The sequence below is a fragment of the Mobula birostris genome, chromosome 5 (assembly GCF_030028105.1).
Source record: "Mobula birostris isolate sMobBir1 chromosome 5, sMobBir1.hap1, whole genome shotgun sequence".
Lineage (NCBI taxonomy): Eukaryota > Metazoa > Chordata > Chondrichthyes > Myliobatiformes > Myliobatidae > Mobula > Mobula birostris.
In genome coordinates, this window is record NC_092374.1 from 87367815 (window position 1) to 87393842 (window position 26028).

At 43.2% G+C, this 26028-nt stretch overlaps 1 protein-coding gene across 6 annotated transcripts in view; it reads right to left on the minus strand.

Annotated features, from left to right (window-relative positions):
- Positions 1 to 26028, minus strand: part of LOC140197845 (uncharacterized) — a 239412-nt gene that overhangs the window by 78398 nt on the left and 134986 nt on the right. For all 6 annotated transcript variants that reach the window (XM_072258346.1, XM_072258348.1, XM_072258347.1 and 3 more), the window contains exons 8-10: positions 20727 to 20847; positions 17198 to 17325; positions 6394 to 7678 (exon numbers count right to left, since the gene is read on the minus strand). In XM_072258346.1, coding sequence (XP_072114447.1) covers positions 6394 to 7678; positions 17198 to 17325; positions 20727 to 20847 — 1534 coding nt within the window. The remainder of the gene's footprint in view (positions 1 to 6393; positions 7679 to 17197; positions 17326 to 20726; positions 20848 to 26028) is intronic.

Here is a 26028-nt window from a genome sequence, read left to right on the forward strand (position 1 = left end):
AGTGAAATGACGCTCTTAAACAATTTGGACCAAGGAATTCACCTCAACGGGCACTAAATCTCCATCCGACGATTTGCTGTCGTCTTTCATGCTCTCCCATACTTTTTGGCCAAATCTCTTGCTTAGCTTCCAGATCATGGCAACCGATTACATGCTCCAAGGACCCAGCCGCACCCAGTTCCTGGACCAATCAGCAGCGTGATGAGCCTTCGGCACTAAGGCTCGGCTGATCCCATGTTGCATGCAACACTGCTGCCTGTCACTTTTCATCAGGCAGTCAGAATTTGCTCCAACAAAGGGACTTTTCCTTTGCAGTTCATTTTAATAAAGTGCAGGAAAAGCGGGCCTTTTTAACACGAACATTTTGGAGTTGAGCAGAATGGAATTACTATGTGGAAATGAAAAACCACCCAAAGCATAGAATTTTTACTTAAACATCAGAAGCTGGAAATCTTGAGAAACACATACAACATGCACTCAGAAAGTCAGCAGGCAGTACCTATGGAGAATAAATAATCATGACCATACACTTCCCTTCTCACTGGCAGCCAACCAGAAAATACCACAGGCTCTCACCTTGTTTAGCTGCCTCATGTGTGGCAAATGGTCAAAGACCTTCTGAAAATCCATCTCCCCTCATTTTCCTATGCTCCAGGGAATTGTTACAAGAATCACCCCTTGTAATAATGATCAGTGACGCACAAGAAAATCTGTATTTACAGGCAAGTAACTTTTATTATCTCAACTAAAAAGCACGGAAACATCAAGAAACTCACTATCCTACCTATTGTTGCCTCAGCGATTTCCAACAAATTTATCAACCTAATTTTTGTGTGGCTCCAAGTACCCCAAAACTTCATCCTAAATAATGGACTGTGATATTTTAGACCAGCGGTCCCTAACCACCGGGCCACGGACCGGTACCGGGCTGCAAAGCATGTGCTACCGGGCCGCGAGGAAACGATATGAGTCAGGTGCACCTTTCCTCATTCCCTGTCATGCACTGTTGAACTTGAACATAGGGTTGCCAACTGTCCTGTATTTGCCGGGACATCCCGTATATTGGGCTAAAGTGGTTTGTCCCATACGGGACCGCCCTTCTCCCATATTTCCCCCGCTAAGGTAGAGCGTTCCTATGAAACCTTTCGTGCCGAAATGGCATGAAGTGAAGAAGCAATTACCATTAATTTATATGGGAAAAATTTTTGAGCGTTCCCAACCCAAAAAATAACCTAACAAATCATACCAAGTAACACATAAAACCGAAAATACATAACACTAACATATAGTAAAAGCAGGAATGATATGATAAATACACAGCCTATAAAGTAGAAATACTGTATGTACAGTATAGTCGGGAAGATGAAGGCAAAACCGATTTGTGGGCAAAAAAAATTCAGCACGTACCCGCATGCACACACAGGTGCCCGCGTAAGGCTTCATGGTCATGGTAGTCTTCTCCCAGGGCAAAGTGTCCAGGGATTTGACTGCTACTTTTGTCCCTTATTTGGGAGTGAGAAAGTTGGTAACCCTAACTGTAAAAGACCTGTTGAGGTGAGTTTAACCCTACCTGAACACCCACCCCAGTTGGCCGGTCCACAAGAATATTGTCAATATTAAACCGGTCCCCAGTGCAAAAAAGATTGGGGACCCCTGTCTTAGACCATAAGATATAGGAACAGAATTATGCCATTCAGCCCATTGAGTCTACTCCACCATTCAATATAATTTCCCTCTCACCCTATTCTCTTGCGTTGTACCCATAACCTTTGATTCCTTTACTAATCAAAAGCTGATCAACTTCCATTTTAAGTATGCCCGATGTCGTGGCCTCCATGGCATCCACTGATTCTTTTGTCTATCCCGCCTGTGGTTTCCATAAAGAATTCCAACAGACTTCTCAAACAAAATTTCCCGTAAGGAAACCATGCTGAATTTCAGCTTACTTTATCACGTGCCTCCAAGTCCTGAAACCTCATCCTAAATAATGGACTCTAGACCTTCCCAATCCACTGCAGTCAGGCTAATTGGCCTATAGTTTCCTGTCTTTTGCCTCCTTCCCTTCTTAAAGAGTGAAGTGATATTTGTGATTTTCCCGTCTCTGGAACCACTCTAGAATCTAGTGATTCTTGAAAATTCATTACTAATGCCTCCACAATCTCCTCTTTCAGAACTTTAAGTGTATCTATTTAGTTCGGGTGACTTATCCACCTTCAGACCTTTCAGCCTTCCAAAGCAAATTATCCTTAGTAATAGTGACCACTCTCACTCTGATCCTTGACACTCTGGCATGTGTGAATTCAATAACTCAGTAATCCCAAGGAACACATACAAAATGCTGTAGATACTCAGTAGGTCAGGCAGCATCTACAGAAATGAATAAACGATCCTGAAGAAGAGTCTCGGCCCAAAACATCATGTTTATTCTCTTGCATAGATGCTTGACCTGCTGAGTTCCTCCAGCATTTTGTGTGGATTTCCAGCATCTGCAGGATCTTTTGTGTTCAATCATTCAATTTGATGTCAGAGAATGTATACAGTTTACAACCTGAAACTGCAGACGTTCATGAAACAGAGAGAAAAAAAAAACCCAAAGAACCCGGTAATTCAGTACACTAATCCAGTAACACAAGCACATTGTTACCACGAGGAACGAGTTCCAGAAGGCTGAAGACACACACTCAATGATTCAGGAATAGCTTCTTTCCCTCGACCATCACATTTCTGAATGGATATTGAATCCATCAGCATTGCCTCACTACCCTTGATTCCCCTTTTGGCACTATTTAACTTTTTAAATAAATATATATATATTTATTGTAAATACAGCTTTTACTATTATGTATTGCAATGTAATGCTGCCACATAACAACAAGCTTCAATGCATATGCTGGTGATATTAAACCAGATTGTGATTATTGTATCCAGAGATTCTCCTGCCAAGGGGACCATTCTCTTGACACTTCACCATTCAAACTCTCGAGAAGAATACTCAATATCACTGCTCACTCATCTAAACTCTAGAAAAGTTCTACTCAGTAACTTGGGCAATGTCAAGTATCCCAGTTCTGCTGATGAACAATGGTCCTGGACCATTCATCACAAAGAAAGACCCATACTGATCTTGCCCCTGCATTTCCCAACTTTCTTCTTTCTGCAGCTCATTGCAAACCTTCATAATCATCCTAACTAACAGCAGATAAAGGATTAGGAGCAGATCACTGAGTAACATCTCTCCAGAAGCTTGGCAGGAAAGTGCATTATCTTGTTGAGTTGCAGGGGAACCACCGAACCAATTGGGAAGATAGGGTTACAATAGCCCTGTGCTTGTTATGTTGGATAGTTCACAAAAGTGATGAGAGTGGTTTAATGGTTCCATTTAATATGAGAAAATGTATACAGTATACAACCTGAAATTCTTACTCTTTGCAGACATCCATTAAACTGGAAAAAAAAACCCCAAAGAATAAATGACAGAACAATGTTAGAACACCAAAGCCCCTTCTCCCGACTCCTACACACAAGTAGCAGCAAAGCATCAACCCTCCTCCTTACCCAACCTGATTCTGATGCAAGTGGATTAAGGTGCAAACTGAATCAAACTCAATGCAAAATGACTGGTGGTGGACATGGAGAGGACGTTTGCCTTTGAAGGGAGAATCTAGAACTAAGGGTCACTGTTTTAAAATCAGGGGCTGTCCGTTTATTAGAGATCAGGAATCCCTCTTACTCTCTCTCACACTGAGGACTGAGTTTTTCCAAGTTCAAAGTGAATTGTCACCATATCCTACCCTGAGATTAATTTTCTTGTAGGCATTCACAGAAACCAAATAGATACGGATTTAATTAAGACCACAAGACCACAAGACAAAGGAGCAGAAGTAGGTCATTCGGCCCATCGAGTCTGCTCCACCATTTTATCATGAGCTGATCCATTTTCTCCTATTTAGTCCCACTCCCCTGCCTTCTCACCATAACCTTTGATGCCCTGGCTACTCAGATACCTATCAATCTCTGCCTTAAATACACCCAATGACTTGGCCTCCACTGCTGCCCGTGGCAACAAATTCCATAGATTCACCACCCTCTGACTAAAAAAATTTCTTCGCATTTCTGTTCTGAAAGGGCGCCCTTCAATCCTTAAGTCATGTCCTCTCGTACTAGACTCCCCCATCATGGGAAACAACTTTGCCACATCCACTCTGTCCATGCCTTTTAACATTCGAAATGTTTCTATGAGGTCTCCCCTCATTCTTCTAAACTCCAAGGAATACAGTCCAAGCGCGGACAAACGTTCCTCATATGTTAACCCTCTCATTCCCAGAATCATTCTAGTGAATCTTCTCTGTACCCTCTCCAACGTCAGCACATCCCTTCTTAAATAAGGAGACCAAAACTGCCCACAGTACTCCAAGTGAGGTCTCACCAGCACCTTATAGAGCCTCAACATCACATCCCTGCTCCTATACACTATTCCTCTAGAAATGAATGCCAACATTGCATTCGCCTTCTTCACTACTGACTCAACCTGGAGGTTAACTTTAAGGGTATCCTGTACGAGGACTCCCAAGTCCCATTGCATCTCAGAACTTTGAATTCTTTCCCCATTTAAATAATAGTCTGCCCATTTATTTTTTCTGCCAAAGTGCATAACCATACACTTTCCAACATTGTACTTCATTTGCCACTTCTCTGCCCATTCTTCCAATCTATCCAAGTCTCTCTGCAGACTCTTCATTTCCTCAGCACTACCGGCCCCTCCACCTCTCTTCGTATCGTCAGCAAACTTAGCCACAAAGCTATCTATTCCATAATCTAAACCGTTGATGTACAATGTAAAAAGAAGCGGCCCCAACACTGATCCCTGCGGAACACCACTGGTAACCGGCAGCCAACCAGAATAGGATCCCTTTATTCCCACTCTCTGTTTCTTGCCAATCAGCCAACGCTCTATCCACGTATGTAACTTTCCCATAATTCCATGGGCTGTTATCTTGTTAAGTAGCCTCATGTGTGGCACCTTGTCAAAGGCCTTCTGAAAATCCAAATATACAACATCCACTGCATCTCCCTTGTCTAGCCTACTGGTAATTTCCTCAAAAAATTGTAATAGGTTTGTCAGGCAGGATTTTCCTTTAAGGAATCCATGCTGAGTTCTGCCTGTCTTGTCATATGCCTCCAGGTACTCTGTAACCTCATCCTTGACAATCGACTCCAACAACTTCCCAACCACAAATGTCAAGCTAACAGGTCTATAATTTCCTTTTTGCTTCCTTGCCTCCTTCTTAAATAGCGGAGTGACATTTGCAATCTTCCAGTCCTCCGGAACCATGCCAGGACCTATCGACTTTTGAAAGATCATCGCTAATGCCTCCGCAATCTCCACAGCTACTTCCTTCAGAACACGAGGGTGCATTCCATCTGGTCCAGGAGATTTATCTACCTTTAGCCTATTCAGCTTCCTGAGTACTTTCTCTGTCGTAATTGTGACTGCGCACACTTCTCTTCCCTGCCACCCTTGAGTGTCTGGTATACTGCTGTCTTCCTCACTGAAGACTGATGCAAAATAGTTGTTCAGTTCCTCTGCCATCTCCTCATCTCCCATTACAATTTCTCTAGCATCATTTTCTATCGGTCCTATATCTACTCTCATATATAATATGAAATATTAATAGTATGTAATATTAAATATTACATACAAATGCTAACAAACAATGTCCAAAACCCAAGCTGCAAATAAGAAAAATAATGAATATGTAAATAATAAATAAATACAGAGAACATGAATTGTAGAGTCCTTGAAAGTGAGTCTATAGGTTGGAGCCAGTTCAGCACTGAGTTGAGAGGAGTCATCCATGCTGGTTCAGGAAATTGATGGTTGAAGGGTAATAACTGTTCCAGTACCTGGTTGTGTAGGACCCAAGGTTCCCGTACCTTCTTCCGAAAGGCAGTACCAAGAAGAGAGTATGGATGGTCTGCAGAAGCAGAATCTTTGAATATTTTTGAGCCAGAGATTTATAGATTCTTTATGAGTGAGGGTGTATAAGGTGTGAAGGGCGAAGTGTCAGCCACCAGCTTAATGAATGGCCGAATATACTCAAAGCAGCCAAATGGACTATATCAGCTCCGGATTTGTTCCTCTGAAAAGACAAATGCTGAAGGGTTTTGGCCCGAAATGTCGACTGCACATTTTTCCATAGATGCTGCCCGGCCTGCTGAGCTCCCCCAGCATTTTATGTGTGTTGCTTGGCTTTGAACAGGGGAAGATTAAGGAACTGCAACAAACCCAAATATACTCAAGGCTTTTAACTATTGAGATTAGTTGTATGAGCTGCTGAAAGTGGAAAGCTTTAGGAAAATGACAATTTTGGCACTAAAATCCTAAGTCCTTACCTAATTTAAGACTCTGACGCCTGAGGTTCCAGGTTTTGATGAGAGGCATTTTCTTAGCAGCAGACTCCTGAGATTTCCTGTGGGAGCTGGTCTTCCTGGGGGAGGGGGAGGAGGCAATGTGCCCGGCCTTCAGGGAGGAGGGGGAGGAGGCAGTGAACCCAGTCTTCAGGGGCGAGGGGGAGGAGGCAGTCAGCCCAGTCTTCAGGGGCGAGGAGGAAGAGGCAGTGAGCCCAGTCTTCAGGGGCGAGGGGGAGGAGGCAGTGAGCCCAGTCTTCAGGGGTGAGGGGGAGGAAGCAGTGAGCCCAGTCTTCAGGGGTGAGGGGGAGGAGGCAGTGTCCCCAGACTTTAGGGGGGTGGGGGAGGAGGCAGTGAGCCCAGTCTTCAGGGGCAAAGGGGAGGAGGCAGTGTCCCCGGCCTTTAGGGTTGAGGGGGAGGGGGAGGAGGGAGGTTCCCCAGCCTTCAGGGGGAAGAGGGGGGAGGCAGTGTCCCCGGCCTTTAGGGGGGAGGGAGAGGGAAAGGAGGAGGTTTTCCCAGTGTTCACGGAGGAAGAGGGGGAGGTGGTGTCTCCGGCCTTTAGTGGGGAAGTTGGGGAGGCGGTGCCCACGGCCTTCCTGGGTGAGCAGGAGGAGGCGGTTTCCCTGGTCTTCTTGGGTGAGGGGAAGGAGAAAACGTCTTTGGCCTTCCAGAGGGAGGGGGAGGAGGAGACGTCATTGGTGTTCCTGAGGGAGGGGGACGAGGAGACATCCTTGGCCTTCCTGAGGGAGGGGGATGAGGAGACATCCTTGGCCTTCCTGAGGGATGGGGACGAGGAGACATACTTGGCCTTCCTGAGGGATGGGGACGAGGAGACATCCTTGGCCTTCCTGAGGGATGGGGACGAGGAGACATCCTTGGCCTTCCTGAGGGAGGGGGACGAGGAGACATCCTTGGCCTTCCTGAGGGAGGGGGACGAGTAGACATCCTTGGCATTCCTGAGGGAGGGGGACGAGGGGACATCCTTAGCCTTCCTGAGGGAGGGAGAGGAGGAGGAGACAACTCCGGTCCTCCTGGTGGAGCGGATGGAGGAGAAAACATCTTTGGCCTTACTGGGGGAGGAGGAGGTGACCACAACCTTGCTAATGGAGGGTGAGGGGAAGGAGGAAGAAGTGACCCTGGCCTTTCTAGGGGAGGGGGAAGAGGAGGCAACCCTGGCCTTCCTGGGGGGGGGGGAGGAGGAGGAGGAGGTGTCCCCACCCTTTCTGAGAGCAGGGGAGGTGGAAGTGGTGTCCCCGGTATCTTGCAGCAACTAAAACAGAATAAAGAAATAACACTTATGATTAGTTTAAGTATCAGCAACATTTTCAGCCCAAAAATCACGTTAAGGTCCCCATCCTTGATGGCTGATAGGGGCAGAAGGAAGATAAATCACTAGCTCCTCTGCAGAATCCAGCAATTTGTTTTGAAGGAAAGGGCAATTGCACTAGAGTTGGACTATACCATTTTTTCCCTTGATTTCTTGATGCCCTGGGTAGGCTTCCCAGGAAGAACAGGAGGAAACCAACACAAGTAGTTATAAAGGAATTAGTAAATGGTTGGAAGGTTAGTCTTGGAATATTATGCTCAATTTTAGTCAGCTCATTATTGGGAGGCCGTGGAAGCTTTAAAGAGAGTGCTGAGGAGATTTACCAAGATGCTGCCTGGATTAGAGTGTGTTTTATCAGGGCACCCAAAGGATAAGGCATTTCTCTTTAGAGCGAAGGAGGACAAGAAGTGATTGACAGAGATGTACAACACAATAAGAGGCAGTGAAAGAGCGGTTAGCCAGGGAGGAAATGGATAATACCAAAGAGCATTATGTTCAGGTGATTGGGGGAAGAGTTTCGGGGGAAGTCAGAAGTAAGTTTTTTTAAAAACACACAGAATGCTGGGTGTATGGAACACCTGGTGAGAGGTGGTGGCAGAGTCAGATACGTTACAGATATTTATAAAAACTTTTAGATAAGCAGTTGGGTGATAGAAAAATGTACGGCGATGTAGGAGGGAAGGTTTAAATTGATCGTACAATAGGTTAAAAGGATGGCACAACATCGTGGGTAGAAGGGCCTGAATGTGCTGTAACAAGATCATAAGATACAGGAGCAGAATTAGGTTATTTAGTCTATTGAGTCTGCTCCACTGTATCATCATGGCTGATTCAATTTTCCTCTCAGCTCCAATCTCCTGCCTTCTCCCCATATCCCTTCAAGCCCTGACCAATCAAGAATCCAACAAACTCTGCCTTAAATATACATAAAGGCTTGGCCTCCACAGCTGCCTGTGGCAAGGAATTCCACAGCTTCACCACCCTCTGGCTAAAGAAATTCCTCCTGATCTCTGTTCTAAAAGGATGTCCCTCTATTCTGAGGCTGTGTCCTCTGGTCTTAGACTCTCCTACTATAGGAAACATCCTTTCTTTTTAAATCTTTTTACTAATTTTTCAAAATTATAAACTCAATAACAAAGTTGGTACAAAGAGATTGGAAAAATGTTCATCAGCATATATAAAATGAATTTTAAGTGACATAGAAATAAAAGACTTCCAAACTCATAATGAGATTAAACATTAACAAAGAAATAAAAAGAAAAAAAATAAGCAAAAAAAACCCAAAAGAAAAAGAGAAAAAAAAACCCAAAAAAAAGGCAAAACAGGGCTAGACCAACAACTTGTATCAGACAAGATCCATAATGTCGCTAACTCCGCTCCTCTCATCATATAATTTTAGAAAAAAGATTCCGAAAGGTCAGATTATGTCATATGAAAATGTTGCATAAAAGGTTTCCAGGTATCTTCAAATTTAATCGAAGAGTCAAAAATATCACTTCTAATTTTTTCTAAATTTAAACTTAATATGGTTTGAGAAAACCACTGGAATGTAGTTGGAGGATTAATTTCCTTCCAGTTTAACAAAATAGATCTTCTCGCCATTAAAGTAACAAAAGCTATCATTCGAGAGGCTGAAGAAGACAAAGATCTATGTTCTACCATTGGCAATCCAAAGATTGCCATAATAGGATGGGGTTTTAAATCAAAGCATAGAACTGTTGAAATAACATCAAAAATGTTTTTCCAATATTTTTCCAAAAGAGGACAGGACCAAATCATATGAGTTAAAGAAGCCACTTCAGAGTGACATCTATCACAAGTAGGGTTTATATAGGAATAAAAACGAGCTAGTTTATCTTTGGACATATGAGCTCTGTGTACTACTTTAAATTGTATTAAAGTATGTTTAGCACATATAGAAGAAGTACTAACTAAATTAAAAATTTTATCCTATTTCTCTGTAGGCAGGGAAAGTTGAAGTTCCCTTTCCCATTCATTTTTAATTTTATCAGATATATCTGGCTGTAATTTCATAATTATATCATAAATTATTGCTATTAATCCCTTCCGCAAAGGATTAAAACCTAAAATTTTATCAAAAATGCCAGAAGGATTTGAAGTCGGAAAGGTAGGCAACGTAGTATTTTAAAAAGTTCTTATTTGTAAGTATCTAAAAAAATGGGATCTAGGCAAATCAAATTTCTCAGATAACTGCTCAAAAGACATAAAGCAGTTATCCAAAAATAGACCACGAAAACATATTATGCCTTTCATTTTCCATATCAAAAAGGCTTGGTCCATTACCGAGGGTTGGAAAAAGAAATTAGATATAATAGGACTTGATAACATAAATTCATTCAGGCCAAAAAATTTACGAAATTGAAACCATATTCGCAATGTATGTTTAACTATAGGGTTAAAAATTTGTTTATTCACTTTAGATAGTGCAAAAGGCAGTGAAGCTCCTAAAATGGAGGCTAAAGAAAACCCTTGTACAGAATGGCCTTCAAGGTTTACCCAATGTGGGTTTGGAGTTATATTCCAATCTTGTGTCCAAAATATTAAGTATTGGATATTAATTGCCCAGTAGTAAAATCTTAGAACAGGCAATGCCAAACCATACTCTTTCTTAAATTTCTGTAAGTATTTTTTACTTAATCTGGGATTTCTATTTTGCCATATATAAGAGGAAATTTTAGAGTCGATAGTATCAAAAAAAGATTTAGGAATAAAAATCGGTATTGCTTGAAATAAATATAAAAATTTGGGTAAAATAATCATTTTAAAAGCATTAATACGGCCAATCAATGATAGAGACAAAGGGGACCATTTAGTAATCGGTTGTTTAACCTGATTAATTAATGGTTAAAATTAAAGGTTGAAATTAAATAGATCCTTATGTCTCTTAGTAATTTTAACTCCCAAATAAGTAAAATAATCAGTAATCAGTCTAAATGGAGAATTTCTATAAATAGGAATCTGCATATTTAATGGAAAGAGTTCACTCTTACTTAGGTTCAGTTTATAACCAGAAAAGCTACTAAACTGAGCAAGCAAAGTTAATACTGCCAGAATAGATTTTCCTGGGTTAGAAATATATAATAGTAGATCATCTGCATTTAATGATAATTTATGAATCTCATTTCCACCGGTAATACCAAATATATTAGGGGAGTCACGAATGGCAATAGCTAGTGGTTCCAAGGCAATATCAAATAGTAATGGACTAAGAGGGCAACCCTGCCTAGTACCACGGAATAAATGAAAAAAAGGGGATCTTTGGTTGTTAGTAAATACCAAGGCCAAAGGGGTAAAATATATCAGTTTATTCCAGGAAATGAATATTGGACTAAAATTAAATTTCTCAAGGGTATTTAATAAATATATCCATTCAACTCTATCGAAAGCTTTTTCAGCATCCAATGAAATGACACATTCTGGAATTTTGGGTGAAGGCATATAAACGATATTCATTAATCTCCTAATATTAAAAAAAGAGTAACAGTTTTTAATAAATCCAGTTTGATCAGCAGAAATAATTTGGGGTAATACATTCTCCAATCTCGTTGCCAATATTTTAGAAAAAATCTTAGATCAACATTCAGCAGAGATATAGGTCTATAAGATGCACATTCAGTAGGATCCTTATCTTTTTTAAGAATTAGGGAAATAGAAGCTCGATAGAAAGATTGTGGTAATTTACCTATTGAAACTGCATCCCTAAAAACACTACATAGCCAAGGAGTTAGTGTAGTTGAGAAAAATTTTTAAAATTCTACTGTAAATTCATCTGAACCAGGTGCTTCACCTGAGTTCATTGAAAAAATAGCATTCTTTATTTCTTCTACTGTAATACGTATAGTTTTGAACGTTCATTAGATAATTTTGGAATATTCAATTTCTTAAAAAATTCATGCATTATAGTGGAGTCATCAGGAAATTCTGATTGTTAAAGGGAGGTATAAAATTCTTGAAAGGATTTATTAATCTCGTCATGGTCAACTGTCAAAGTGCCATCTTGTTTACGAATTTTAAGAATCCGTCATTTAACCAAGGCCGATTTCAATTGATTAGCTAAAAGTTTCCCAGTTTTATCACCATATATAAAATTGACTCTTAGTTTTGATTAATTGACTTTCAATTGAAGATGATAATAAGAGGTTATGTTCCATTTGAAGTTCAACTCTCTGTTTATAAAGTTCTTGACTAGGAGCTATAGAATATTTCTTCTCAACTTCTTTAATCTTGTCAACCAGTCTAAGTATTTCCTTATTAGTTCGCTTTTTTAGTCCAGCAGAGTATGAAATAATTTGTCCACGAATATATACTTTAAAAGTATCCCAGAGGATCCCACTGGAAATATCATCCGTGGAATTCGTTATAAAGAAAAACTTAATCTGTTCATCAATAAACCTAACGAAATCTGAACCTTGAAGCAAAGAGATATTAAATCGCCATTGTCTAGAATTAGTAGATATATCCCTTAAGTTAATAAGTAATTTCAACGGTGCATGGTCAGAAACAGCAATAGAATCACATTCACAACCCATAACAAAAGGAATTAATCGAGAGTCAATAAGAAAGTAGTCAATTCTTGAATAGTGCTGATGTACACGTGAAAAAAAAAGAGAACTCTTTGTCATTCGGATATAAGAATCTCCAAACTTCTGAGATTCCAGAGTCGGTCATAAAAGAATTAATAAGGGTAGCCGATTTATTCGGAAGTGCTTGATTAAACTTGGATCTATCTATCAAAGGATTTAAACAACAATTAAAATCACCACCCATAATCAGCATATAGTCATTTAAATTGGGAAGAGATGTGAGGAGGTTCTTAAAAAAATCAGGACAGTCAACATTTGGGGCATAAACATTGAGCATAGCAACTTTTTTGTTAAATAGCAAGCCAGTAATCAACAAAAATCTGCCATTAGAATCTGAAATCGTCTCATAGTGCATAAATGAAATTGACGAATCTATAAATATTAAACGTCTTTTACTTTAGCTTGTGAATTCGCATGATACTGTTGGCCCTTCCAGAATCTAAAGAAACGTTAATTATCCTCTTTCTGGACATGAGTTTCTTGTACAAAAATAATATGAACATTCATCCTATGGAATACTTTAAAAATTTTCTTCTGTTTAATCGGGTGGTTTAAACCATTTGTATTCCAAGAAACTAAATTGATAGTCTTATCCATCATAATGAGCTCAAGTATAAAGTATGTAAAGGGTTAACCAGAGTAGAGACTCATGACCCTGGAAGAGGAAAAAAGGTCTAAAGAGGAACCGGAAGTTACGACATTTCAGACATTTTGGTAGTTTCTGGTCAGCCAGTTTAAAAAGAAAAAATAAAAAAGGAATAAAAGGAAAAATACCACCCACCTCCCACAAAACCCCAGAAAAAAGCCAGACAGTGGCCAATGCTAAATCTAAGACTAAACCTACCCCCATCTTTCTGGAGGGCGACCCAGCAGAAATATGTTTATCAAAAAAAGACACCACCCTTATGGAAAAAAGTAAAAACTAACAATAACAAGAAAAAAATCTTAAAACGATTAAAAGCATCAAATAGTTCCTTGCTACTCATATTTCAAAGAACATCAAATGTTCAATCATATTACTATATTAATTTTTCAAATATAAATGATCGGAAATGACGTGAGAAACAGCAAGAATTCTGGGGAGAAGAAAAAAACAATTCCCCATTTTAAAATATAATACTTTAGTAATATTTCAAAAGGAAAACAAGCGTTAAACTTATAACTAAATAACTACCCAAAGGTATTAAGAGTAAGATATACAGGTTCACTAACAGAAAAGCCTAATATCGTTTAACTATATAAGACGAACCTACACTGCCAGATCGAGAAAACAAAACCTGGAACTAAACAATCAGAGACGAGAGAAAAAAACAAATGATACATTGATTAATCCTCCGTAAAGGGAGTCAGATCATCGAGAAAACTTTGGGCTTCCATCAGATTTTTGAACAGGCTACGCGAGTTATTCGGCATAACCACTCTCAGACGGGCTGGAAACAGTAGCGCTATTTTATAGCCCCAACGATAGCGTTCTGCCATCTGAGGTTTAAAAGCCATCTGTTTTTTCAGTACGTCTTGGCTGTAGTCTTCAACAATTCTGAACTTGAAATCTTGAAATTCGATCATACTTTTCTTCCAAGCAGCTCGGATAACTCGTTCCTTCTCGTGGACATAATGAAACCGAATAATGATAGGTCTCGGTTTGGCCGATTTCTCCGGATTAAAATGGAATGAGCGATGAGCACGATCTAATATCGGGGGTTCTTCCAATATATTAGAGCCAAACACATCCATTAGCAATTTAGAAAAATATTTGGTAGGATCTCCCTTCTCAACATCCTCAGGAAAACCAATTAATCACAAATTCTGTCGTCGGGAATGATTTTCAAGATCGATAGTCTTAGCTTGATAGCGTTCCAATTGCTGAGTTACCGAAGTTAAACATTTTTCAAGTGCTTCAATTCTTTTTTCTCTTTTACAGCCATCTTCATCTAATTCCGAAATTCTGACTTGATGTTGGTCGATTTCACGTCTGAATGTTCTTGATTCTTCTTTCCTCAAATTCAACGCTTCTTCAATTGCGGTGAGTCTTCGATTAACTGTATCTTCTAAAAGTTTCTTCATTAGTTCCATAATTACCGAAGTTTCCTTTGAAGTTCCAGGATCACCATTTTTTTTCCCGTTCCCGGCGGACCTTTCCCTTCTTTCGCTTCTTGTGCTCTGGTATTCATTTTCAATAAGTAAAAGTCGTAGTTCAATAATATAGATTGTTTAGTGTAGGTATAGGTAAGGTAAGTAAGAGTGGTTACATATAAGAAAGTAAAGGGTACGGAGCAACGCCCAAATGCAGCTCACTCCATGAGTCTCCTGCCGGAAAGTCGGAAACATCCTTTCCACACCCACTCTTATAAAGGCCTTTCACTATTCAATAGGTTTCAATTAGGTCACCCTTCATTCTTTTGAATTCCAGTGAATACAAGCCCAGAGCCATCAGACACTCTTCATATGACAAGCCAATCAATACTGGAATCATTTTAGTGAACCTCCTTTGTACTCTCTCCAGTTACAGCACATCCTTTCTAAGATAAGGGGCCCAAACCTGTCCACAAGACTCCAAGTGAGGCCTCACCAGTGCTGTATAAAGTTTCAACATTATATCCTTGCTTTTATATTCTAGTCCTCTTGAAATGAATGTTAACATTGCATTTGCCTTCCTCACCACAGACTCAACCTGCAAGTTGACCTTTAAGGAATCCCACACAAGCACTCCCAAGTCCCCTTGCACTTCAGATTTTTGTATTTTCTCTCCATTTAGAGAATAGTCAACCCTTTCATTTCTTCTACCAAAGTGCATGACCATACACTTCCCAACACTGTATTCCACCTGCCATTTCTTTGCCTATTGTTCTAATCTGTCTAAATCCTTCTGTAGCCTACTTCCTCAAAATGACCTGCTACTCCACCTATCTTCATATTGTCTGCAAACTTTGCAACAAAGCCATCAATTCTATCATCCAAATCATTGAAATATAATGTAAAAAGAATCGGTCCCAACATAGATCCCAGTGGAACACCGCTAGTTACCGGCAGCCAGTCAGAAAAGGCTCCCTTTATTTCTACTATTTACCTTCTGCCAATCAACCACTGCTTTCTCAATGCTAGAATCTTTCCTCTAATACCGTGGGCTCATAGCTTGTTCAGCAGATTATGTGTGGCACCTTGTCAAAGGCCTTCCGAAAATCCAAGTACACAACATCAACTGAATCTCATTTGTCTGTCCTGCTTGTTACCTCTTCAATGAATTCCAGAAGATATGTCAGGCAAGATCTTTCTCTTGAGGAAACATGCTAAAACAGCCTATTTTATCATGTGCCTCCAAGTACCCCAGCACCTCATCCTTAATAATCGACTCCAACATCTTCCCAAGCATTGAGGTCAGACTACCTGGCCTAAAATTTCCTTTCTTCTGCCTCTCTCTCTTCTTGAAAAGTGGAATGACATTTGCAATTTTCCAGTCTTCTGAAACCACCGCAGAATCTACTGTTCTAATGTTCTATGTAGGAGGTGAGGAAGAACAAAAGTTTGGTTGTGATCAGCTTGGGGGAGTATCAAGAAAGAAAGCACCCTCACAAAGCATATTAAGTCATACAAGCTATAAAACAGTGGTTGAGATCTTGAGTATAGAGAGATTTTGAGAGGCCCTATTTATAGTTCCTAGAAAGTGGCTACCCAAGTAAACATGGTGGTAAAGAAAGCATTCAGCATGCTTGCCTTTATTAGTTGAGGCAGTGGGTTCAGAGTCAGGAAGTTACGTAGAAGCTTTATAAAATTCCAGTTAGGCTGCATCTGGAATATTGCATTCAACACTAGTTGCACATTATAAGAAGGACATAGAGTGGGTGCAGAAGAAGTTTACCAGGATACAGCCTAGATAGGGCAGCATGGTAATGAAGTGGCTAGCATAACGCCTTGCGATACAGCCCAGCCAAGTTCAATTCCCACTGCTCCATCAGGAGTTTGTACGTACTCCCCATGACCGTGTGGGTTTCCTCCGGGTGCTCCTATTTCCTCCCACAGTTCAAAAATGTATTGGTCATTTATGGTAGTTTAATTGGTTGTTGTAAATTATCCTATGCTAGGCTTGGATTAAATTGAGGGATTACTGGGTGGCACGGCTCAAAGGGCCTGTTCTGCGCTGTATCTCAATAAATAAATAAGAGAGCATGTGCTACAAGGTGAGATTGGACAAACTTGAGCCATTTATTTTGAAGCATCAGAGGCTGAGGAGAGACCTGGTGAAAGTTTACAAGAATATGAGAGGCAGAAAGAGAGTAGACAGTCAGTATCCCTTTCCCAGGGCCAAAATACCAGAGGGTTTACACTGAAGGTGAGAAGGAGCAAGCTTGAATGTGATGGGGGCCTGGAATGTGCTGCTGGGGTGGTAGTGGAGGCAAATACAATAGGGGTGTAAATAGGCAGCGAATGGGGGAATTGGACATTGTGCAGGCAGAACAGGTTAGTTTAAAGGTTTTAAAGTTTAGTTCAGCATTTAATTACCTATTAGCTCGGCACAACATCATAGGCCGAAGGCTGTACTGTACTGTTCTGGAGAGAAATGAGACTCCCCTCAAGAGAAACAGAAAAGAAGGGAAGCAAGCTGAGAAAGGCAGTAACTTGGTATCATTCTGGCAGTCTTTGATTGCTGAGTTGTCATCCCCAGGACGCCTTCATTAAGCAAGTGCAGTCCAATTTCACGTACTCTTCAAGCAGAATAACGGGAAACAATCACCACACCCGGCAACTCTTATCCAGTTCCAAACACTTCCTCTCAGTCTAGTTTGATACAGAAACCTATCCAAACTACACAAGACATCCAATGGTCAAGCAAATAACTAGTGGTTCTTCTGAATAACATTACCAGTCCGTCTTTTGTTTCTGGGTCTTGAGGCGTCAATTCTTCCTCAGTTCCTAATGTGATTTTCCAAATCACCGTCTGCACTTCCTTATCTGAAAAACTGTGCTTGGAGTCTGCGGCCATGGCACCATCTTTTGAAAGAAAAAGGAAAGGATTTCAATAAAAACTGGGTGGGTAGGTGAGTTGTCTTTGCTTTATCCATAGCTTAAAAGTCCTTGCACAGAAGGCCATTATGATCCTAATGCTCACATAATAAAGATATATATCTTTATTATATGAGAGAGTTAACAAGGATGTCCCTTTATAACAGAGATAAGGAGGAATTTCTTTGAGCATGAGGGTGAATCTGTGGAATTTATTGCAGACGATGTGGAGGACAAGTCACTGGATGTATTTAAAGCAGCAGTTGAAAGGTTATTGATTAGAAAGGGTGTCAAAAGTGAGTGATAAGGCAGGAGAACGAAGTTGAGAGGGAAAATAAATCAGCCATGATTGAATACCGGAGCAGACCCAATGTGGCAAATGGCCTGATTCTGCTCCAACGTATTATGTTCTTAATAAGGGGCAGTGGGTACATTGCTTATTACAATGGAAATTGAACACAAATGCTCAGAGGTTATGCTTCAGCAACAAACAATCTGCCAGAAACATCATTTGTGGAAGGAAAGGAAATGTCGGCGTTTCAGGCAGAGACCTTTCTTCAGAACTGGAAGAGAAGGGGGAAGACACCAGAATAAAAAGGTGGGGGGAGGGGAAGAAGGACAAGACAGCTTAGTTAGTCAACATGATCTTCGTATTCCATCTAGTTATGCTCCAACTTGATGGCATGAATATACATTTCTCCTTCCACTAATTATTTTCCCCTTCTTCTTCCCTCTTCATCTATTACCATGTCTGGCCTCGTACCCTTTCTCCTCTGCCTATTACCTCCCCTGGTACCCCTCCTTTTTCCCTTTCTTCTATGGTCCTTTCCTCTCCAATCACATTCCTTCATCTATAACCCTTGACTTTTCCCACCCACCAGGTTTCACCCATCACCTTCCAGCTAGCCTCTTTCTCCTCCCATCTTTATGTTCTGGCATCTTCCCCTTTTCCTTCCAGTCCTGAAGAAAGGTCTTGACCAGAAACATCAACTGTTTATTCATTTCCATATATGCTGCCTAACCTGCTGAGTTCCTCTGACATTTTGTGTGTGTTGCTCCGTATTTCCAGCCTCTGCAGTCTCAGGTCTGGATTACGCCTCAGTTACACTGAGTTGCAACTTTATTGGGTACACCTACTCATTAATGTAATAACCTAATCAGCCAATCATGACAGCAACACAATACATAAAAGCATGCAGACATGGTCAAGAGGTTCAAATGTTGTTCAGACCAAACATTAGAATGGGGAAGAAATGTGATCAAAGTAACTTTGAAGGTGGAATGATTGCTGGTACCAGATGGGTGATCTTCTGGGATTTTCATGCACAAGTCTCTAGAGTTTACAGAGAGTGGTGCAAAAAACAAAAAAACATCCAGTGAGCGGCAGTTCTGTGGGTGAAAAATGCCTTGTTAACGTGAGAGGTCAGAGGAGAATGGCCAGACTTATTCAAGCTGACAGGAAGGCGACAGTAACTCAAATAACCACACATTACAACAATGGTATTCAGTAGAGCATCTCTGAATGCACAACACATCAAACATTGAAGTGGCTGGGCTACAGCAGCAGAAGGCCAGGAACATACACTCAATGGCCACTTTGTTAGATACAGGAGGTATCTAATAAAGTAACCACAAAGAGTAGATTAACTGGTACCTAACCACTGAAATACTGTTGTAGGAAAGCAGCATCCATCATCAGAGATCACCATCACCTAGGCCATCAGGTGGAAGGCACAAGAGCCTCGGGACTTGCACCACTAGGTTCAAGAATAGTTACTACCCCTCAACCATCAGGCAATTGAACAAAAGGGGATAACTGCAGTCACTTGCCCATCCATTGAGATGTTCCCACAACCAATGATCTCACTTTAAGGACTCTGTATCTCATGTTATCATTATTTATTGCTATTAATTTATATTTGCATTTGCACAGTTTGCTGCCTTTCGCACGCTGGTTGATCTTTCATTGATCCTGTTATAGTCACTATTCTACAGATTTGCTGAGTATGCCTGCAGGAAAATGAATCTCAGGGTTGTATGTAGTGACATCTATGTACTCTGATAATAAAAATTACTTTGAACTTTGGTGACTCCAAACTGTCCCTACTGTGTGTGTGTGTGTGGGGGGGGGGGGGTGTCAAAAGCAGGCAACACAAGAAAATGGGGTTGGTGCAAATTCCTTTCCATGCTGTGTAACTATCACTTAAGGGACCATGTAAAGCAATTCAAAGAAAGTTAACTTGGCCAATACCAGGCAGGAATTGATACTCTTAATAGAAAAGGTTAGACAGTCCACTGAAGTCTAGAATAGTGAAGCAACTTGGATGAAACACACATCTTGGGGATGTGGAGAGAATATTTCCTTTCACTAGGATATCTAAAACAGGGGGGTCCCAACCTGTGGTCCACAGACGCCTTGCTTAATGTTGTTAGGAACCCCTGATCTGGATGCATCAGTTTAAAAGTGAAGTGTTTCCTATTCAAAATAGAGGTTAGGCAGCCTTTTCCCCTCTCAGAAGTTCTTTGGAGTTCTCTTCTTCAAATGGAGTAGGAAGCAGCAATCTCACAGAGGTAGATGGATTCTTGATAAGCAAGGGCAGGAAAGATTGAGAAGCTGAACTTACAGTCCCTTCAGCCATGATTTTATTAGATGGCGGAGAGAGAGGGGCAACATGTTTGCACGTCAATCAATTGGGAAATGGGTGCAAGGAGAGTTTAGAGAAATCTGGATTGCATTCTCTGAAGGGGAGGACAAGTGGAAACCTGATTAGAGTTAACACAAGATATAGGAGTAGAATTAGGCCATTTGGCCCATTGAGTCTGCACCACCATTTAATCATGGCTGACCATTTTCCTTATTAGTCCCAATCTCCTTCATTATCCCCATATTACTTCATGCCCTGACTAATCAAGAATCTATCAACCTCTACCTTAAATATACCCAATGACTTTGGCCTCCATAGCTGCCTGGAGCAACAAGTTCCATAGATTCACCACTCTCCGGCTAAAGAAAACCTGCCTCATCTCTGTTCTAAAAGGACGCTCCTCTATTCTGAGGTTGTGTCCTCTGGTCTTAAGACTCTCCCACCATAGGAAACACCCTTTTCACATCCATTTTATCAAGACATCTCCACATTCGATAGGTTTCAGTGAGGTCACCCCTCGTGCTTCTGAATTCCAGGGAATACAGGCCAAGAACCATCGAAAACTCCACACACGACAAGCTGTTCAATTCCATAATAATTTTAGTGAACCTCCTTTGAACCCTCTCCAAATGTCAGTACACCCTTTCATTGATAAGGGCCCAAAACTGCTCACAATATAGCGGAGGTGAATGGACAGAATGGCACTTAGTACTAGAATTGTGAAGGCCGTGACATTTGCTTTACCTGAGCCACTTTCACTTTGCAACTCTTTGTTACACTTGGACTTCGCTGACAAAGACTCACGCTCACGCACAGAGCTGGGGCTAGTGACAGAGACACGGGACGATCGCCTTAAGACTTTACCCTGAAAGAGAGCAAAGTACACTGCACAGTTACATCAAAATACTTGAACAGTTTGGCATTACAAATACATCGTCGTGAATATTACAGAGAAATGGCAGAACTGTGCACAACTGGGCAAATGCAATGTTAGCATTCATTTCCAGAGAACTAGAATATTAAAGTGAGGATGTAATGCTAAAGCTTTATAAGGCATTGGTCAGACCGCACTTGGAGTATTGTGAGCAGCATTGGGTCTCTTATCTAAGAATGAAGAAGAATACATGCGGGGGGGTGGGGGGGAATTGCATTGAAATGTATTGAATATTGAAAGGTCTAAGTACAGTGGATGTGGAGATGATGTTTCTTATAGTGAGGCGAGTCTACAACCAGAAGGCACAGCCTCAGAACACAAGGACAAGAGAAAATCTGCAGATGCTGGAAATCAAAGTATTACACACAAAGTGCTGAAGGAACTCTGCAGGTCAGGCAGCAGCTATGGAAAAGAGTAAACAGTTGATGTTTCGGGCTAAGACCTTTCATCAGGACCCACGCTTAGTCGCTGAGGAACCTGCAGATGCATGACTAACATGACATGTAGAATAGTATGGTAGCTGAACATGGAGCCAGCTTCGATGAGATAGGTATGCTTGGCACTGTCTCTTTTGTGTGTTACAAATTCATTAAGTTGTTTGACAGTTGCCATGTCACACTGGTGGGGACATTGGGAGCAAGGGTGGACCCAAATGCAAGACACATCTTGTGAGGTTAATTAAATTTAGTTTATTGTTCGATATCAGGAGAGCTAGGCAGGAGCAGGAGTAGCGAACTGGACAAGGTCTGAGGACGACTAGGCTGGGACCAAAGGTCCGGGCTAGGACTCGGAATCGGCTCCTAGAACGAGAGTATTCATGAAGAGGCTAGGGTATGGACTCCGAGCCCGAGACTGGGCAAGGACCCAGTAGCTGGGTCTTGCCTCGGGCTTGGACCCAGTAGCTGGGTCTTGCCTCGGGCTCGGAAAAAGTACCTGGGTCTTGCCTCGGGCTCGGACCTCAGAACCAGGCATGGACATGACATGGGCTCGGGAGAGGAGGAACATGGGAACACAGAGCCTCGGTCTCGGGAGAGCACGTACATGGAACCATGGACACATACACAGAACACAGAGTCGGGACCCCTCCTTGGGTACAGGACATAGGGCTGGGACTCACACACAGAACAGAGAGCCGGGACCCCTCCTAGGGTACAGGACATAGGGCCAGGACTCACGACCCCCCCGCGGGGCAACGGCAAGACGGCCAGACTTACCCCCACGGAGGCGAGGACCAGACAAGACAAAACATGACTCTCCGCGGGGCAATGGCAAGACGGCCTGACTTACCCCACAGAGGCGAGGACAAGACAAGACCAACACGAATGAACACCAGACAGTACCTATCTAGCTCTGGCAATGGAACTAGACCGAAGTGCAGGCGGGGCTGCAGACGAGGGCTAGAGGCGAGAGGAGCAGAGAAGGGATTCAGACAAGGGGGTAGGACAGGAATCACAGACCGCCAGGGCCAGGACTTGACTCAGAACTGGGAAGCCGCCAGGACCAGGACTTGACTTGGTGCTAGAATGCCGCCAGGGCCAGGACTTGACTTGGAGCTTGAATGCCGCCAGAGCCAGGACTTGACTTGGAACTTGAATGCCGCCGGAGCCAGGACTTGACTTGGAACTTGAATGCTGCCAGGACCAGGACTTGATTTGGAGCTTGAATGCCTCCAGAGCCAGGACCTGACTTGGATCTTGAATGCTGCCAGGGCCAGGACTTGATTTGGAGCTTGAATGCCACCGGAGCCAGGACTTGACTTGGAACTTCAATGCCGCCGGAGCCAGGACTTGACTTGGAGCCTCCGGGTAGTGGCGAGCTCTCGACTCTGCCCGGAAACAGTAGACAGCAGTTTTTGATTCCATCCGGCGGGTTAACTGACGGACCCACCTCAGTGAGGAAACTTTGCAGGCAAGCTTTGGCGAGGTAACTGGATAGGGTTGCTCCGGTGAGGAGAGGCGAATTACCGGCACTCGCTGCGGCAGAGACTAGGCTTGTTCCAGCCAGATGACATTGGCACACCCTACCTTGCATGACCTTGCAGACGCTCCCGTCCCGAACGGCTGAAAGCCAGAGACTATAAACTACCGGTTCAGCCGAGTGTTAATTGCCTCTAATCACCAAAGTCGAGGGACACGGGAAAACAGGGAATCAACGGTCTGGATCGTAACATAAACAAGGTAAATTTAAAGGGACCCCGATCCGGACCATGACATGCCAAGTATCCAAAGAAAGATAACTGCACCTTAAACAACAGGAATTCTGCAGATGCTGGAAATTCAAGCAACACACATCAAAGTTGCTGGTGAACGTAGCAGGCCAGGCAGCATCTGTAGGAAGAGGTGCAGTTGACGTTTCAGGCCGAGACCCTTCGTCAGGACTAATTGAAGGAAGAGTGAGTAAGGGATTTGAAAGTTGGAGGGGGAGGGGGGAGATCCAAAATGATAGAAGACAGGAGGGGGAAGGATAGAGCCAAGAGCTGGACAGGTGATAGGCAAAAGGGGATACGAGAGGATCATGGGACAGGAGGTCCGGGAAGAAAGACAAGGGGGGGGGGACCCAGAGGAAGGGCAAAAGGTACATTCAGAGGGACAGAGGGAGAAAAAGGAGAGTGAGAGAAAGAATGTGTGCATAAAATAAGTAACAGATGGGGTACGAGGGGGAGGTGGGGCCTTAGCGGAAATTAGAGAAGTCGATGTTCATGTCATCAGGTTGGAGGCTACCCAGACGGAATATAAGGTGTTGTTCCTCCAACCTGAGTGTGGCTTCATCTTTACAGTAGAGGAGGCCGTGGATAGACATGTCAGAATGGGAATGGGATGTGGAATTAAAATGTGTGGCCACTGGGAGATCCTGCTTTCTCCGGCGGACAGAGCGTAGGTGTTCAGCAAAGCGGTCTCCCAGTCTGCGTCGGGTCTCACCAATATATAAAAGGCCACATCGGGAGCACCGGACGCAGTATATCACCCCAGTCGACTCACAGGTGAAGTGTTGCCTCACCTGGAAGGACTGTTTGGGGCCCTGAATGGTGGTAAGGGAGGAAGTGTAAGGGCATGTGTAGCACTTGTTCCACTTACACGGTTAAGTGCCAGGAGGGAGATCAGTGGGGAGGGATGGGAGGGACGAATGGACAAGGGTGTTGCGTAGGGAGCGATCCCTGCGGAATGCGGGGGGGGGGGAGGGGAGGGAAAGATGTGCTTAGTGGTGGGATCCCGTTGGAGGTGGCGGAAGTTACGGAGAATAATATGTTGGACCCGGAGGCTGGTGGGGTGGTAGGTGAGGACCAGGGGAACCCTATTCCTAATGGGGTGGCGGGAGGATGGAGTGAGAGCAGATGTACATGAAATGGGGGAGATGCGTTTAAGAGCAGAGTTGATAGTGGAGGAAGGGAAGCCCCTTTCTTTAAAAAAGGAAGACACCTCCCTCGTCCTAGAATGAAAAGCCTCATCCTGAGAGCAGATGCGGCAGAGACGGAGGAATTGCGAGAAGGGGATGGCGTTTTTGCAAGAGACAGGGTGAGAAGAGGAATAGTCCAGATAGCTGTGAGAGTCAGTAGGCTTATAGTAGACATCAGTGGATAAGCTGTCTCCAGAGACAGAGACAGAAAGATCTAGAAAGGGGAGGGAGGCGTTGGAAATGGACCAGGGAAACTTGAGGGCAGGGTGAAAGTTGGAGGCAAAGTTAATAAAGTCAACAAGTTCTGCATGCGTGCAGGAAGCAGCGCCAATGCAGTCGTCGATGTAGCGAAGGAAAAGTGGGGGACAGATAACAGAATAGGCACAGAACATAGATTGCTCCACAAACCCAACAAAAAGGCAGGCATAGCTAGGACCCATACGGGTGCCCATAGCTACACCTTTAGTTTGGAGGAAGTGGGAGGAGCCAAAGGAGAAATTATTAAGAGTAAGGACTAATTCCGCTAGACGGAGCAGAGTGGTGGTAGAGGGGAACTGATTAGGTCTGGAATCCGAAAAGAAGTGTAGAGCTTTGAGACCTTCCTGATGGGGGATGGAAGTATAAGGACTGGACATCCATGGTGAAAATAAAGCGGTGGGGGCCAGGGAACTTAAAATCATCGAAAAGTTTAAGAGCGTGAGAAGTGTCACGAACATAGGTCGGAAGGGATTGAACAAGGGGTGATAAAACCATGTCGAGGTATGCAGAAACAAGTTCAGTGGGGCAGGAGCAAGCTAAGACAATAGGTCGGCCAGGACAGGCAGGTTTGTGGATCTTGGGTAGGAGGTAGAAACGGGAAGTGCGGGGTGTGGAAACTATAAGGTTGGTAGCAGTGGATGGGAGATCCCGAGCGGATAAAGTCGGTGATGGTGTGGGAGACAATGGCCTGGTGCTCCTTAGTGGGGTCACGATCGAGGGGTAAATAAGAGGAGGTATCCGCGAGTTGTCGCTGTGCCTCGGCAAGGTAGAGGTCAGTACGCCAGACTACAGCAGCACCCCCCTTATTGGCGGGTTTAATAATAGGGTTAGGATTAGTGTGGAGGGAGTGGAGAGCAGAGCGTTCCGATGGAGTAAGGTTGGAATGGGGACAAGGTGCGGTGAAGTCGAGACAGTTGATGTCCCGTCGGCAATTAGCGATAAAGAGATCCAGAGCAGGCAGAAGACCAGAGCGGGGTGTCCATGAAGAAGAGGAGGGTTGAAGACGGGAGAAGGGGTCATCGGTGGGGGTGGAAGAGTCCTTGCCGAAGAAGTAGGCTCGGAGACGGCGGAAGAAAAGCTCCGCATCATGGCGAACACGGAACTCGCTGAGGTGTGGGCGAAGGAGGACAAATGTGAGGCCCTTACTGAGAACAGAGCGTTCTGCCTCCGACAGTTGAAGGTCGGAGGGGATGGTAAAGACCTGGCACGGATGAGAGCTGGGATCAGAGGGGGGAGGGGGGAGGCTGGGTATGTCAATGGAGAGGGGAGGGTTGGGGTGAGAGGAAGATGGAGCCTCCGAGGGCCCAGGAGCTGACAGTGGGATCTGAGGGAGACGGGATTGCAGAGTATTGGTGGGGGAAGAGGAGACGGGAGTCACAATAGCAGCACATAAAGACCCGGCCTGGAGTTCAAGGCTGGAGTCGCAGTTGGTGGTTGCGTAATCGCTGTGAAGGTGTCCAT